Source organism: Haliotis rubra, unplaced genomic scaffold (genome assembly GCF_003918875.1).
Source record: "Haliotis rubra isolate DU_JTF1 unplaced genomic scaffold, ASM391887v1 Scf704, whole genome shotgun sequence".
Lineage (NCBI taxonomy): Eukaryota > Metazoa > Mollusca > Gastropoda > Lepetellida > Haliotidae > Haliotis > Haliotis rubra.
Genome location: NW_025767418.1, coordinates 227,024 through 242,149, shown reverse-complemented (window position 1 = coordinate 242,149; position 15,126 = coordinate 227,024). Strand labels below are relative to the sequence as shown.

Genomic DNA, 15,126 nt, shown 5'->3' with positions numbered 1-15,126 from the left:
GGGTACGAAGTTCACAGATATTCTGTAAGTGTTAGTATTGTTCTGTTTGATTCGTATGTGTTGTTGTTAGGGAAATGTTTTATCACAGTCTAGGCTGATTTTATGATATGATTTATGTGCTTTCACCACAAGGTGAAATACCATTCGTTTTAAACTGGAACTGAGAAAAAAAATCACTTTTCTAATTTGTATCTGTTGTTGTGCAGTTTGTAGCATATGGAATGAATGAATCTTGCAATTTGCACATAAAAATATTTTAAAATTATTCTTACAAATAGTCAGGGCTCGATTTAATTGATGTTAACATGACTTACATGGGGTGCAACCTAAGATAAAAATGACTAGTTGCACCAGTCATTTCCAGTTGCACATGTTTCTAAAATCAATGTGTAATATCCATAAATATGCTATTGATATTATTTAGATGTTTATATTCAGCAGTTTACCTACTCGCTTTTTGACTTGCACTGAAAAAAGTTAGACAAATAATCTAGGTTGCACTTTGTAACATATGGAATGAATGAATATTGCATTATGCTAAATCACCAAATTGAAGCTGGTAGTGGTGTTCCGATGAATTGAAATAATCGAAGATTGGTTGCAGTGACTAAATGACCAAGCAATCGATCACATTTTCTCATAATCAAACACAAATGATTTTGGAACTACAGTCAAATCGATGGAGTCGAATGCTGGTGTCTCGAGATATTATGCATAACTTTCGAAGTACCTGTCGGTCCGACCATTCCCTGTTATAGTTGTCATCATTTGAATACGGTTACACGCGATATTCGTCTCATAAATACACCCGCGATGACTCGAGAAGGAAATTTGGTCCCATGCGATTCAAACAACAGCAATCTTGTATACATAAGCCGAGAAGTCAGTCAATGAGAAGTTGATTGGTGTAGCAAACTGATCAAATTAACAAACCAAGCGCAGCTCACACCTTTCCGCCATTGACGGGTGAGTTCAAAGGCAGATTAGTGATTTTACAGAAATCACTGTCTGTGCTAATCAGACTGGAACTGATAAGGTGCCCCTATTAGTGATAGGGACATCATGAGATAAACAAATGCTTAGGTGGAGGAATGAGGACTGGATCGTCTTTTTTCTACCCCTCTACTGGTTTAGTCTTTGAAACACTTGACGATGGAACATATCGCCAAGGTTGTCAGGGCCTGAAAACGTGTTTAGTTGTTAGAATACTCACTTCACTAACTGAAAAGTCATGACTGAATATTTGTTGAAGACTCCAGGAAGTTTATATTCATGATATATTAGTCATCACTTTAAAGTAGCAAGTTGTATCATGTTATACTTATCTGCAATAACAACCTGAATAGGAAAATCTGAAAAATGATGCTAACCAATTTTTTCAATGATTGATCTGTTACAATGAACGAATCATCAATTATAAGATTTTAACCAATTCCCAAGACTAATTGTTAATATGAATTCAATATGTGTAAGAATGTCCCAGTCACATGTCCAATTAACAATAAAGAGTGTGTGAGTGAGTGAGTTTAGTTTTATGCTGCACTCAGCAATATTCCAGCTATATGACAGTCTGTAAATAATCGAGTCTGGACCAGACAATCCAGTGATCAACAGCACGAGCATCGATCTTAGCAATGGGAACCGATGACATATGTCAACCAAGTCAGTGAGCCTGACCACCCGATCCCGTTAGTTGCCTCTTACGACAAGCATGGGTTACTGAAGGCCAATATTCTAACCCGGACCTTCATGGGTAAACAATGAAAGAAGAAGCAGTACATGCAATATTCACTGAAGTAGAGTTCACTGTGTGAATAAAAACTAATGAAGAAGTACATGTATGCAAGTAGAAAAGGACACATTTGGAAGTTATGCCGACAGTTGTACTCTCGTTGTTTTATGTATTTTTGTAATTCAAACTATATTGGGTGGTTGTAATCTATTTTGGACATAGACAGCTCATCAGAACCATATTTACAGCACCTGTCAGTAAAACTGCTGAATCGGACTTAAATAGTTCATGTGAATAAACAGTTCATGTTTAACAAATGTGGTCGCAGATGGTTTAGTGGAGGTCGATTATTCCACTTATAACAGAACCATTTAAGACGAGGTGGTTGAATTTTACATTATTGCATTGATTGTAATATTGCAACACAAGGTCAAAATATAAAATACACAATGCCATTTAGAAAGTGGTCAAATGTAACATATTTTATATTTGGGATTACACTTTCTTAGTAAAGTTCAGATTCTACCATGGCTGATCGGTTTAGGCATCTGACTTTGTGTTCTGGCGATTAGGTGCCTGACTCTGAGGGTGTGGGTTCAAATCCCGGATGGGACTCAACCCAACAAAAGTACTAGAATCTGTACTTTACTAAGAAAGTGTAATACCAAATATAACATGTTACAATGTCAAAATACATCTGAAAATACGAACATTAAAAACTTCCAAATTTTAAACAGACTGACTATTTTTTCCAAATTTGGCAGTGAAGGGCAGTTGGTTTGGAACCCAAGACAAATCCCAGGGTGCCGTTGTTCAAAACAACCTTTACTAAGGCTGAACTTAGTGCCTAAGGCTGAACTTAGTGACTAAGGTTAGCCTTAAGAGATAAGCTAAACTTAGCACTAAAGTTGTTTTGTACAATGGCACCCAGGACTACTTAGTTATTAGACTTGCTCAGTGAAATAATTAAGACAAACTGCATGAACATTGGTTAACAAGACCTGTCCATGGGGCCATATTCCCAGTTCATGTAAATATGATTCTAACCAATGTAATATCTTGGCTTTATGGAGGCTAATGTGTTGTCATTCTGAGATACCAATAAAGAGGAAGAGGCATAATGGTATTGAATACAGTGTTAAAGTGACTATAAATTTATTAAATATTAACTTGTAATCGTAGATTTTTCCTGTACATTCATTGTACATACTGTACATAGTTGAATTTATGCATCACCAGATTAGTGTAAATGTGATCTAACTTGTATGAAATCAAAAGCAGAAAGTTCGATATGAGAGTTGTTCAACAGGCAGACTGCTATGAAAGATTGCACAGGTTCCATGTGTTTGGTAACAGAGTTACCGTTATTGATTGATTGTTGTTTTAACGCCACACTCAGCAATATTTCATTTATATGGCGGTGTTCTGTTATCACCACGACAGCTGTTACTGTACAGGGACAAGATTTTCGAAACTCTCTTAGAGCTAAGACAGTCATAAGTTATTAAGTTAATGTTAATGTATGGCACTTATGACCATCTTAACATGAAGACATCACAATATGAGCGGGATTCTCACTTGAAATGTAAACCCAATTTCACCTTGTACCCATGGGTGGATTCATAACTCTAATATCTAGTGTACGGGTACAGTGGCACATGTAAAATCACTTGCCTGAGGCTTTTTCCACTATACCAGCCGTTTTTCTTGTTGATTTTTAAATCTTAGAGCTAAGATTGAATATCAACTTTTAAGTACAATGTGATATGTATGGACAGAAAAAACTGGACTGTCCCCATCTTAACATGAAGAGAGCTTCGAAAATATTTCCTGGACACTTGTGCGTGAACAGAATATCACCTTAACATGACCATGTTGACAGCTCTATCATCCACACTTGACACAGTAGTTGAAGACATGTCTAAATCTAAAGCTTGATTACATTGTTCATTGTTGGCTATCCCTATAGAACACCCTTTTCACAAACACCTGGTGTTGTTGCATATTTTCTAAGATCCACCTGTATTTAGTTTTCAATGCTGTTTTGCCCTTATGCCCAACAAGATACATTTTCAGGGGAAAATCTAGTTGATTTTGCAATGGAATTGACATTTTATATTTGTGGTTGTTATTTTTCCGGGGGTGGTGGGGCCTGCCTAGTGGTTAAAGCGTTCGCTCGTCACTCGAGTTTGATTCCCCACATGGGTGTACTGTGTGATGCTCATTTCAGGTGTCCCCCGCCATGATATTGGTGGAATATTGGTAAAGCGGCATAAAACTAAACTTCCTCACTCACTCTGTGAATGTGATGTGAATCTGACCGTGTATTCTGATAAGTTTGAATAGAAATATGCCAATGTATTAATGTGAGCCAGAACACTTGCTTTAATGAGTAGTAAATACATGCTCACAATAATATGTTAATATGTACTGTTATACTTAGACGTCCAACCCGTGAAGAGCCAGATTAGATTTGGTATTCCTCAACCCATGCTTGTCCGAAGAGGCAACTAATGGGATTGGGTGATCAAGCTTGCTGACTTGATTGACACTTGACATTGTATCTCATTTGCGTAGATCGATGTTCATGCTTTTGATCACTGGATTGTATGGTCCAGACTTGATTATTTACAGACCGCCGCCATATGGCTGGAATATTGCTGAGTGTGTTTTAAACAACAAATGAACTTAGAGGTCAAATACAGTTAAAGAAAGCTTGCATGATTTACAATATGCCCCTTCAGATATTGATGTATGTTGCCTAGTGGTGGTCCGATTAATTGAAATAGTCGAAGATTGGTTGCAATGACTAAACGACCAAGCAATCGATCATGTTTTCTCATAATCGAACACAAACAATTTTGGCACACTTGTTTGCATTAACAACATTTTTCATAAGGTTGGTTTTGTCTGTTACATTTCATAAGTACTACAAGCTCGTTCCTTGTCATGATTGAAATTATCTTAAAGATTCCAGGAAATTTATGTTCCTAACATGCTAGTCCTCCTGTAAAGATGTGAAAATTGTAAATGCATTTTGTGCAATTTGCAAAAAACACACCGAAAGAAGTACATGTTTTTTCTATATTTTTTGTGCATTAACAAACATAAACAGGAGAATTTGATAAATCACGCTAACCAATTTTTTTCAATGATTGATCAGTTGTAATGAACCAATCATCAATTGTTAGATTTTAACCAGTTCCCAACACTAATGTTGCAACACAGATGCAGTACAGTTATAGCACAAACACAGTTTATTTTGGACTGGTTAACAGCAGAGACCATATAATAGACTATTATATGGTCTCTGTTAACAGTAAGCTGTTGCTACAGAACAGTTTGTGTTTTTATGCTCAGGGCTGGTTTATTTTGCATGCTTTAAAAATATTGGCGAATGATTTAGCATTTTGTTTCATGACCGTGAAATATGATACACACAACACAATGTATAACTACAGGTAATCATTTCTGTCCTTGAATATAAACCGTATTGTCAGCTTGTTGTGTGTTGTGTTTTACAGAAACTGAGGAACATCCGTGATGTCGGACTCAAAGCAAGAAGGAGCTGGAGAGGTGTGTATTCACTGATGGTGTCTCAAAATAGATAAATAGTGTATTGGGTGGTTCATATCGTTGACTTCGATACATGCATTAACACATGGATTTTAAGTGGATAGGTAATTGAATGAAGGTCACGGTATAATCACATTTGAGAGGTCATATTTGAGGACTGGCTGGACAAAGGCTGGCTGATTGCAGTAGTGAGTGAGTGAGTAGGTGCGTGGATGGGTGAGTGAGTAAGGTTTTGCTCCACCTTTATCAATATTCTTGCAATATCACTGTGCAGCATCACTTGACACATTGTGTGCAAAGCTTGTAAAATTGAAAATTTTAAATGCAAAATTAAAAACATATATGCACATATATATACACTGTTCAGACTGTTTTTTGAAGGTTTATTTTAGTTTCTTAATTAAACACACATAGGGTGATTCATGTTGAAGATTAAGTGGCCAGTGAAGATGCAGTTATGTCTACTTTGTGACAGATGCTAGGCTGCAGCAGGTTTAGAAGCATACAACTTTGCGGATAACAACTTCTTGTTTAGTGCACAGAGCGAAAATTTCGCTGTAGATTCTAACACCGTTGTGACCCATAAAGATCCGGGGTAGAATAGGTCTTCAGCAACCCATGCTTGCCACAAAAGGCGACTATGCTTGTCGTAAGAGGCGACTAACGGGATTGGGTGGTCAGGCTCGCTGACTTGGTTGACACATGTCATCAGTTCCCAATTACACACATCGATGTTCATGATGTTGATCACTGGATTGTCTGGTCCAGATTTACAGACCGCAGCGCCGCTATATAGCTGGAATATTGCTGAGTGCGGCGTAAAACTAAACTCACTCACTCACTCACTCACTTACTAACACCGTTGTGAAGCTAAAATAGTCTAGAGAATCAAAGTTACACATTGTTGTTTGTATTTATCAACTTTATGTTTGAACCACCAGGGGAATAAGCTGTGGGGTGGCCGGTTTACCGGAGCAACAGACCCGATCATGGAGAAGTTCAACGCCTCTATCTCCTATGACAAGAGGATGTGGAAGGCAGACATTGAGGTACTTATCGTCTAAATCTAATCTTGAGGGGAAGGCAGACATTGAGGTACTTATCGTCTAAATCTAATCTTGATCAGGATGCCAGCTTGACTATATAGTCATACACCATCAGGGCTGTAACGATGCATCAAACTATCGATGGATTCAACTGTTGAGTCTCCGATAACAATTAATCGATAGAAATGAAAAACTATCAATGCATTGATAGTATGTGTGACTATTGATAGTTTAGTAATTAACTTCTGTTGATAAATGCGCAGCGCAAAATACAAGGTGTTTGGGTGCAGACTTGCAGCTTCATTGAGTTTGTGTTAACTGTTACTTGATCTGGGTTTCAAGTTTCTTGTCAGTTATTAGAAGAGACTGAAACTACTTCAATTTGTTTATATTTTATATAAACTATACATTCATTTGGGAAATGAGGAGACAATTCAAGGAGAAAAAAAACTATGGCAATAGTATTGCAATTTTTGGTGGCAATAGACTATCATTATCGCAGTAGCATGTTGCAATAGACTATCGCAATAGTTGTTTCCTCCTCAATAGTCACCCATATACACCATTGTGCCAAAGTTTGAGGTGTTCAACATACGGTTGCCTCAAAGTAAAGGCTTGATCTATGTGTATACCTCACGTATATATTCATCATTCTGTGGTTATGTCGAACCTCGGATAACTCCTGGAATCTATGTACATCACTTCAACTTTGACACAAGGGTTTTTGTCTGTATTTGTTTATGTAATAGGCGCCTAGCGCGTGGGAGATGTAAAACAGACGCCCAGTGACAGTAGAACGATGCAGATGTGCGACAAGTGTCAGTTGCAGAGCTACAGATAACTTTTTGGTTGAGTTATGTACTCGCTTGTGTTTATCTCAATTGGGTATCCTAGTTTTCCTTAGAGTAACCAAATAAATTGTACCCACCTCACTCAAACTCAATTGGGTATTTTGCCATTTTCCATTAATTGTAAAAATAACACAGTTTAAATGTTGGTTTACGTGTTTGTTATTTGTATTTGATCTGTAATATGAGAAACAATAAGACTGCAAGTTGCCAAGTTCATGTGCGGAAATAGAATCTCTCAATATACCTCAGTTATTTGATCTGTCCTCGGTAATCTCTATCACATTTTTGTGTGTACGCATGTAATATCAAATTTATTGAGTATTTACAAAAGTTCAAGCATACTTGTACGCATTAGACTTGATAGGAATTGAGTTTTCACATACATTTTTTCGTAATTTACACAGATACGCAGCTTATCTGTACCTCTGCAGTTGGCTACTGAAGTAATATGCTTTGCTTTGTGTTTTATAATTGGCCTCTTTGCGTGGTCAGTATTTCTTGTCTGCAGGTTCTGTATAAATGATTCCTGATGGGTTTCCCAACTTTAGCTCAATTAAAGTCAAAACAAAGAGAGTATTCGTTTCCATTCTTGTTTAGTAAACAAGATGTATAAGGAATTTAGGTCAAAACAAATGTTGAGAAATGAACAAACTTCCCTGCCTACCTAAATCCTACTTAAACTCTGTTAACTTCTGATTACGTCCACCCCTTTTACCTACTCCCGAAAATAACAAGATAAAACCTACTTATTCCTACACTATTTCTCCCCCTCCCAAAACTACCACTAAATCAATACGATATCCCCAAAACAATAAACAATATGTGGAAACTTATTAGTTGGTGTTGGCTCAAGACACGAGGTCGTAGATTGACTTACCCGATGCGGGTATTGGACGACTGACTTATGTAGCCACACCGGGCCACGTGACTGGGGAAATCCGAAATTCAGCAAATGCACACGATCTTTGCATCTCTGCTGAACATGCAAGAAGTGTGACATCGTCATGTCTCCCCAGACACGAGGTCGGCATGTGCGAAAGTTTATACAGATATGACCACAAAGGTAGGTACTACGTCAGCCGCCCACCCAAGTACCCAACCCACTATGTAATTATGATATTTATTTATTATTTAATCCCCGAGACGCCCACAGTTTATATGAATCTAGATCTCAACATTTGTTTCAGTGAAAGAGCTTTTTCCAAAGTGTTACACTGTTTCTAGAACCATTTGTTTGAAATCTTGTTTTTTAAATTTTATATTTAGTGGAAACCAATAAATGAAAAAAGCCTCTTAAAATTTGCTGAAACCTGAAAAAAATCTCTTCATAAAAACATTCTCCAAGTGGGGTTCTTTGGTTAAACAAATACTGAATATACTTCAAGTCAATACAGTGTTTCACACAGAATTATTTTTATGATTAGCAGAGCATGATTTTGCTAAATTTGAGTTAAATAGCTCTCAGTACCTAACAAAATGGCTTAGGAGGGTGCCTTGAGGTAGGGAGTATGTACCTGGGTGCAGAGTCATCCCATAGATGTCATCCTTACCTAATCAGCTTGCTTACAGGCTTAACCTTGGTCATGTAAACAGGGCATCCAGGCATGGATAAGGTCCGTGTTTGAATCCCATAACAGGAAATTGGTAATTTTACAGATGGTTTCGTCTTTACAAGATGCCGCGTGTGTTTCAGGGAAGTCAGGCATACTGTGAAGGCGCTGGAGAAGGTGGGCATTGTGACAGCAGCAGAGAGGGACTCCATCTTGGATGGCTTGGAGAAGGTGACGTTTACACACTGAAGGATGGATGACTGTTGGTGTGTGTCATGGATATTTATAGGATCTTAAACTAATCACTCAGGGCATCCTCGATAATCGGCTTAGGGAGGTAATAAAATCATCAGGCCAAGCACAGGGTATAGTGGAGAGTGATCGTAACGTATACCCTGGAGATTATCGAGGATGCGTGCAGGGTTGCAAACTAGGAATCCGTTAGCACTTATTCAAAATTTCGACTTTTTGTAAAGTTCATATCTTATTATTTTATAAAGTTCATATCTTACTAAGATTGCCCATTAGTTTTATGGAGAGGAGTGAGTGAGTTGAGTTTTACACCCCTTTTAGCAATATTCCAGCAATATCACAGCGGGGGAGACCAGAAATTGTCTTCACACATTATACTGATGTGGAAAAATCGAACCTGTGTCATCAGCGTGATGAGCAAACGCTTTAACCACTAGGCTACCCCACAGCCCCTTTATGGACGGGAGTGAGTAAGTTTAGTTTTACGTCACTCTTAGCAATATTCCAGCAATATCACGGCGGGGGACACCAGAAATGGGTTTCACACATTGTACCCATGGGGGGAATCGAACCCGGATCTTCAGCATGACGAGCGGAACGCTTTAACCACTAGGCTACCCCCACTAGGCTACCCAACTGCCCCATTATGAACAGGACCTAGGGGAGGTAATATATAATACACAATGTGAATTATTACATTTAAATACTCAAATCATGCTGAAAACTTGTAGAAAACTGTGAGTCTAATGAATACTGGTATGTCAGTATGAGACATTACAGACAAAAATATTTAATTGTAACTCTAATCGAATCCCATCCTACAAGAACTTACTTGTTGCATTCACAGAGAGATTCTGTGAGCAGCTGTTTTTTGTTTTAAACATATTTTATTAAAAAATGAAATGGATTGGGCACAAGTTATCCAACTTAGGAACGCCCTCTCCCAGAAGTTACATATTTCATATTTACAATATAAAAACATTGATAACAGGGATTTGTTGAATGAATTTACAAGATCTTTAAGAGGATGTGTATAATAAGAATAAAACTACAAAAATCTTTCAGTGAACTTGATATAGCTATGCACAGCAGCTGTCCAACCTTTGTCTATCAAAGTGACCATGCCCTTGTCGTCTGACGACATACCACTATTACTGTATATTGACCGCCATATATATAGTTGAAAAATTGCTGAGCATGGCATTTTACTTCGGATAAACAAAATTGTTGTATATCAATGGAATATCACAGCACATGTTTGATTGAAATACCAAAATCAATGTTAAAGTTTCCACCCACATGGTACAAGATAAGCAATGTCGATAAGAAATCACTGTGTTTCAACCAATTCAACCCTGGTCAAGAAATTGCAGAAATTTGATATTGAAAGCATGTTTTCTGTAAGAACTGGCTAGAAATCGATAATATCGTCTATAGGAAGAATGGTTCATGATTATCCATTTGAAAATTGTGGCATTGATAATATCTTATCTTGTTGTTGTGATAAAGTAAAGTGTTGTGCCTGCCAAGGGCACGTAGTTTGAATCTCAGATAAATCCTGGTGTGACTGTGTTTTCATCTACTTGATTATTTAGAATTATGAACCTTTGATTACCCATTGCCTGACGTCCCAGTCCAGTGTTCTTTTCTGTCGGGCAAGCAAATTTGTATATCACGCTGTACCAGTGTCCAGTTGTCTTTCCAATGTTAATTATGTTGTTTATTTAAAAAACAAAAAGAAAATCGGGCAGTATAGTGGAAATATTATCAGAGCAAGTGATTTTACATATGCCACTGTACTGGAGTACACTAGCAATTTTAAAGTTATTTCCACCCCTGTGATTTGCATGGTATAGCCTCAATTGTTAACCTGATTTTAAATATATTTTGGCGCTGTGATATTGCTGTAAAATCTATAATCCCACAGACAGGAAAATATGATGTGATATCAGGGGTCGATTTAAGGAAATGGAACCTACTTGTACCCAATGCAACGTAGGAAATCACCTTGTTGCACCAAACAAAACAAGGTTGCACCTGCTGCTTAATAATCATAAAATCTCTTATATAATGCTAGAGTTTTGGTAAAGATGCTTTAGAACAGTATTATAACAAAAGAAATCTGTAGCTATCTTACTTCCCAAACTTTCATGAACAGTAAGTCCTTCATTCACTGTTCCTACAATAATCAGAATCACTGTTCCACGTCAGTTCCTCATCATTCTGTTTTCCAGCTGAAGTCTGTGTTCTTTGAACACAAAATATTAACATGCTCTGGGCGCAAGTTGATATACGTAAGAGGTTGCATTTAGCAGTTTCAGGTCGCCCAGTGCAAGTTCTAAATGCCTAAATCGAGCCCTGGATATATTTGCAGGTGAAAGATGAGTGGCAGAAAGATGTGTTTGAGTTGAAACCAGGGGATGAAGATATCCACACTGCCAACGAGAGAAGGCTCAAGGTCATTCATTAGCTTTGATTCACAGAAAACTGTTTGAAATATAAAATGGAAGATGCCAATGAAAGAAACTCAATGTCATTAATCAGATTTTGATTCACAGACAGAAAACTCTATGAAAGATTAAAGTGAAGATGTTCCGCAGATTTGTATCAGGATTCTTTCAAATGTCAGCGCAGTCAATGATGGTTGTGTGAATGTTCCAGGAGTTGATCGATGATGTCCATGGTTGTGTGAATGTTCCAGGAGTTGATCGGTACGGCAGGAGGCAAGCTTCACACCGGTCGGAGCCGGAATGATCAGGTGGCGACCGACATGAGGTTGTGGATGAGGGACGCCCAGCTCCAGCTCCGCACCTACCTCACCAACTTCATCAGTGTCATCCTCAACAGAGCCAAGTTGTGAGTCTGTTGATGTGTAGCATGTCAGGTTAATTTGGGGCAGATTCCAGGTTAGAAGAGGTCCCCAGAAAAAATATGCATGTTTTTGTGTTTCCTGATTAGAATAGGTCCCTAGCAAACTGTGCTGAAGAGGTCCCCAGAAAAAATATGAATGTTTTTGTGTATCCTGATTAGAATAGGTCCCTAGCAAACTGTGCTGGGGATTTCGTTTTGAAATGGAACCTGGTCATAAGAGCTGACTTAATGGATTTGGGTTGTCAGATTTGCTGACTTGGTTGAATCACTTAGTGTGTCTTCATATTCCCTGAGACCCGTGAAGATCCGGGTTAGAATTGATGTTCAGCAACCCATTCTTGTCATAAGAGGCGACTAACGGGATCAGGTAGTCAGGCTCGCTGACTTGGTTGACTCATGTAATCGGTTCCCAATTGCGTAGATCGATGCTCATGCTGTTGACCACTGGATTGTCTGGTCCAGACTCGACTATTTACAGACCGGCCATATAGCTGGAATATTGCTCAGTGTGGCATAAAACTAAACTCACTCACTCACTCACTCATAGTCCCTGAGCATGGATTATTGTTCATAATATCAATCACTGGATTGTCTGGTCCAGACTTGTATATCTAAAGGCTGCTATCATATAGCTGGAATATTGTTGAGTGAGGCCCAGCTCTGTGCAGTTATTTGTATTTTGTGTGAATTAATGTGGCAGAAGAGCTGTGCGATTATTTCCATGAGAAATAAGGCTTTGTATTATGGAAACAGAACACTCACTGCTTTAATTTAGTTTGAACCATGCCATGTCTTGACTGGTTGTTGAAGACGGCTTTACTGTAAACGTGTTTGTGAAGTAATAGCATTGTACAGAGGATGCTTTACTTTGCTGTCTGTATTGAATCGATGCTCATGCTGTTGATCACTGGATTGTCTCATCCTGAATATTGCTGAGTCCGGCGTTAAATAACAAACAAATCTGTATATTGACATGAAGCCCAGTAAATGATGCTTGCTTTTCTTTCATTGAATGTTTCCAGTAACTGGATTTGAATATATTTCAGAGAAATTGACATCTTACTTCCTGGTTACACTCACTTACAGAGAGCACAGCCAATCAGATGGAGCCACTGGTTGCTAAGGTAAAACTCTGTAAATCTAAAACAGGCCTAGGAAAGTAATTTCTGAAAAAATCAACTAATAGTCATAAAGAAAATACAGTAGAACACGGATATAGCGAACACGGATATAAGCGTACAAGCGGATATAGCGAACAAATCTAAAAGTCCGTCAACAGTCCTTTATAATATCATTAAAATTATACAGCGAATAACTTGAACTTCGTGAGTAGCTTAATTAACTGTTATAGCGAAACTGATTTACTACCCCAAGCCCAACTAACGACGTGATTAGCGAACTCACTCAGTGTCAGCTCAGCCACTTAGCGGTATACATCAACCTTGTTGGCGGCGAATCAACATTGTTGCGATGGTCATTAACGTGTTTAACAAAACAAACATGTCGTGTTTAAAAGCTTGACTGGTATACAGGTCTTCGTTCACTCTCGTCACTATGGCAGGCAAACGTATTGTTGATATTGTTGTGATTGTTAAACATGTAATGTCTGTGAATGATAAATTCAGAATTTTAATGTTATGTCAATGTACATGTACAAGAATAAATATTTGTAGCCTCAGCATATACGTGTCTCTACATCTCTACAATCCAAGATGGCGGTCAAATGTGAATAACGAACACCGGATATAGCGAACTAAATTTCGTGGTCCCTTGGAGTTCGTTATATCCGTGTTCTACTGTAACTTGATTTAAAAAATAATAATTATTATGCAATGAAGTAATTAGCAAAAAAGTTGTAGTATTAGAAACTATGTTTTCCTGTAGTAAATGTCTTCAAAACATTTTGTGGTGCACCTCTTTTGTTTCATTGCTATAAACGTGGTCGAAGCATTACGTCAGCACCATGACCATGATTATACTTTTCATGAACTGATAAATGTTCCTGAATTGCATTCCTGTTCATTAAACTGGCAAACCATGACTTGAGTGAAATAATGTTTAAAGTGTCATTTAAACCAACTCATTTAATATACGTTTATATCCCCTTCTTCATCCGTGTTGTGCTCAGCTATGGATGGATGTTGCAGCGAGATCTGAAGAGATTAGACCAGCTGAGAGAGAGAACAGCAGTATTGCCTCTTGGCAGGTCAGTAAGAGTTGTCTCCCCTGAAGAGAGTAAGCTGTTAATTTGAAGTACAAGATGATATGTTTGTGTACTTAATTTGTTGTTTAACCACAATCAGTATTCCAGCTATGTGACGACAGTTTGAAAAATTGTGACTCAGGGCAAGGCAATCATCTGACTGACACATTGACAAACATGGTTGCTTAAGACCTTCAGGGAATGCTTATGTACTAAATCGTTGGACTGCAGTAAACCATGTTATTAAAACAGTGCATAAAAATATTGTCCATGTATGATTTTCAGTGGTGTTGAGAATAGAAACTGCAGCTACACTGATCCATTGACTTGGGTAATAATTGTCGGCCTACAGGTTGACATTGTGTTAACTTCATAAAGTATATGTTAATTAAGAGTTAAGTTATATGTTCTTGTGAAAACAATGAAGAAGCGTTTCGTGTTTTTAACACATTATAACAGTCATCTTGTATTGAGATTGAAAATGATTTCACTGATCTTACAGAGGTGCACAGGGAAGGCCCCACAGTTTGCATTACGGAGTTGTGTCCCTTATAGCTCTGATTCTTTTCTACCCATCAAAAGTTCAGACTCACTTAAAGCACTCACTATATGTTATGTATATATGTATGGTTACATCGAAGATGTATTTCTCCACTAACTTGGGGGAAACCAACTGCAAAGCTTATGCATATTAATTGCACAAGGATCATGCATCAATTTGCTGTAAAGCATGTGCAAATATCGTGCATGTGAACAGCTGCGTTTTGGTGTAAAGTTTTGTTATAGTCTGTTTGCAGTGAAAACGTACCGATGAATTTTACTTTAAACAAAAATGTAAATCAAATAACGTTAAATTAAGATTGTGAAATACTCATAATTTTACCTTACCAATTAAACATTTAAATCTCAGAATTTTATTCAACTTAGGATAAAAGTTGTTTAACAAACGAGCATAGATTCACATCGCTATTATTGGGTTGTATTACAAGGGGATAAGCGCAGTAGTTGGAACAGTGAAACAAATGCACGTGCTGGTAGGCGTGAT

General features: G+C 37.8%; 1 protein-coding gene across 1 annotated transcript in view; it reads left to right on the top strand.

Moving 5' to 3' along the window:
* The window catches only part of LOC124258957 (argininosuccinate lyase-like), a 35,480-nt gene that overhangs the window by 9,805 nt on the left and 10,549 nt on the right, over positions 1-15,126 (top strand). The window contains 8 exon segments of the mRNA XM_046693026.1: positions 5,257-5,308; positions 6,250-6,357; positions 8,899-8,913; positions 8,915-8,986; positions 11,382-11,465; positions 11,709-11,863; positions 12,925-13,002; positions 14,007-14,084. Coding sequence (XP_046548982.1) covers positions 5,276-5,308; positions 6,250-6,357; positions 8,899-8,913; positions 8,915-8,986; positions 11,382-11,465; positions 11,709-11,863; positions 12,925-13,002; positions 14,007-14,084 — 623 coding nt within the window. The 5' untranslated portion in view covers positions 5,257-5,275.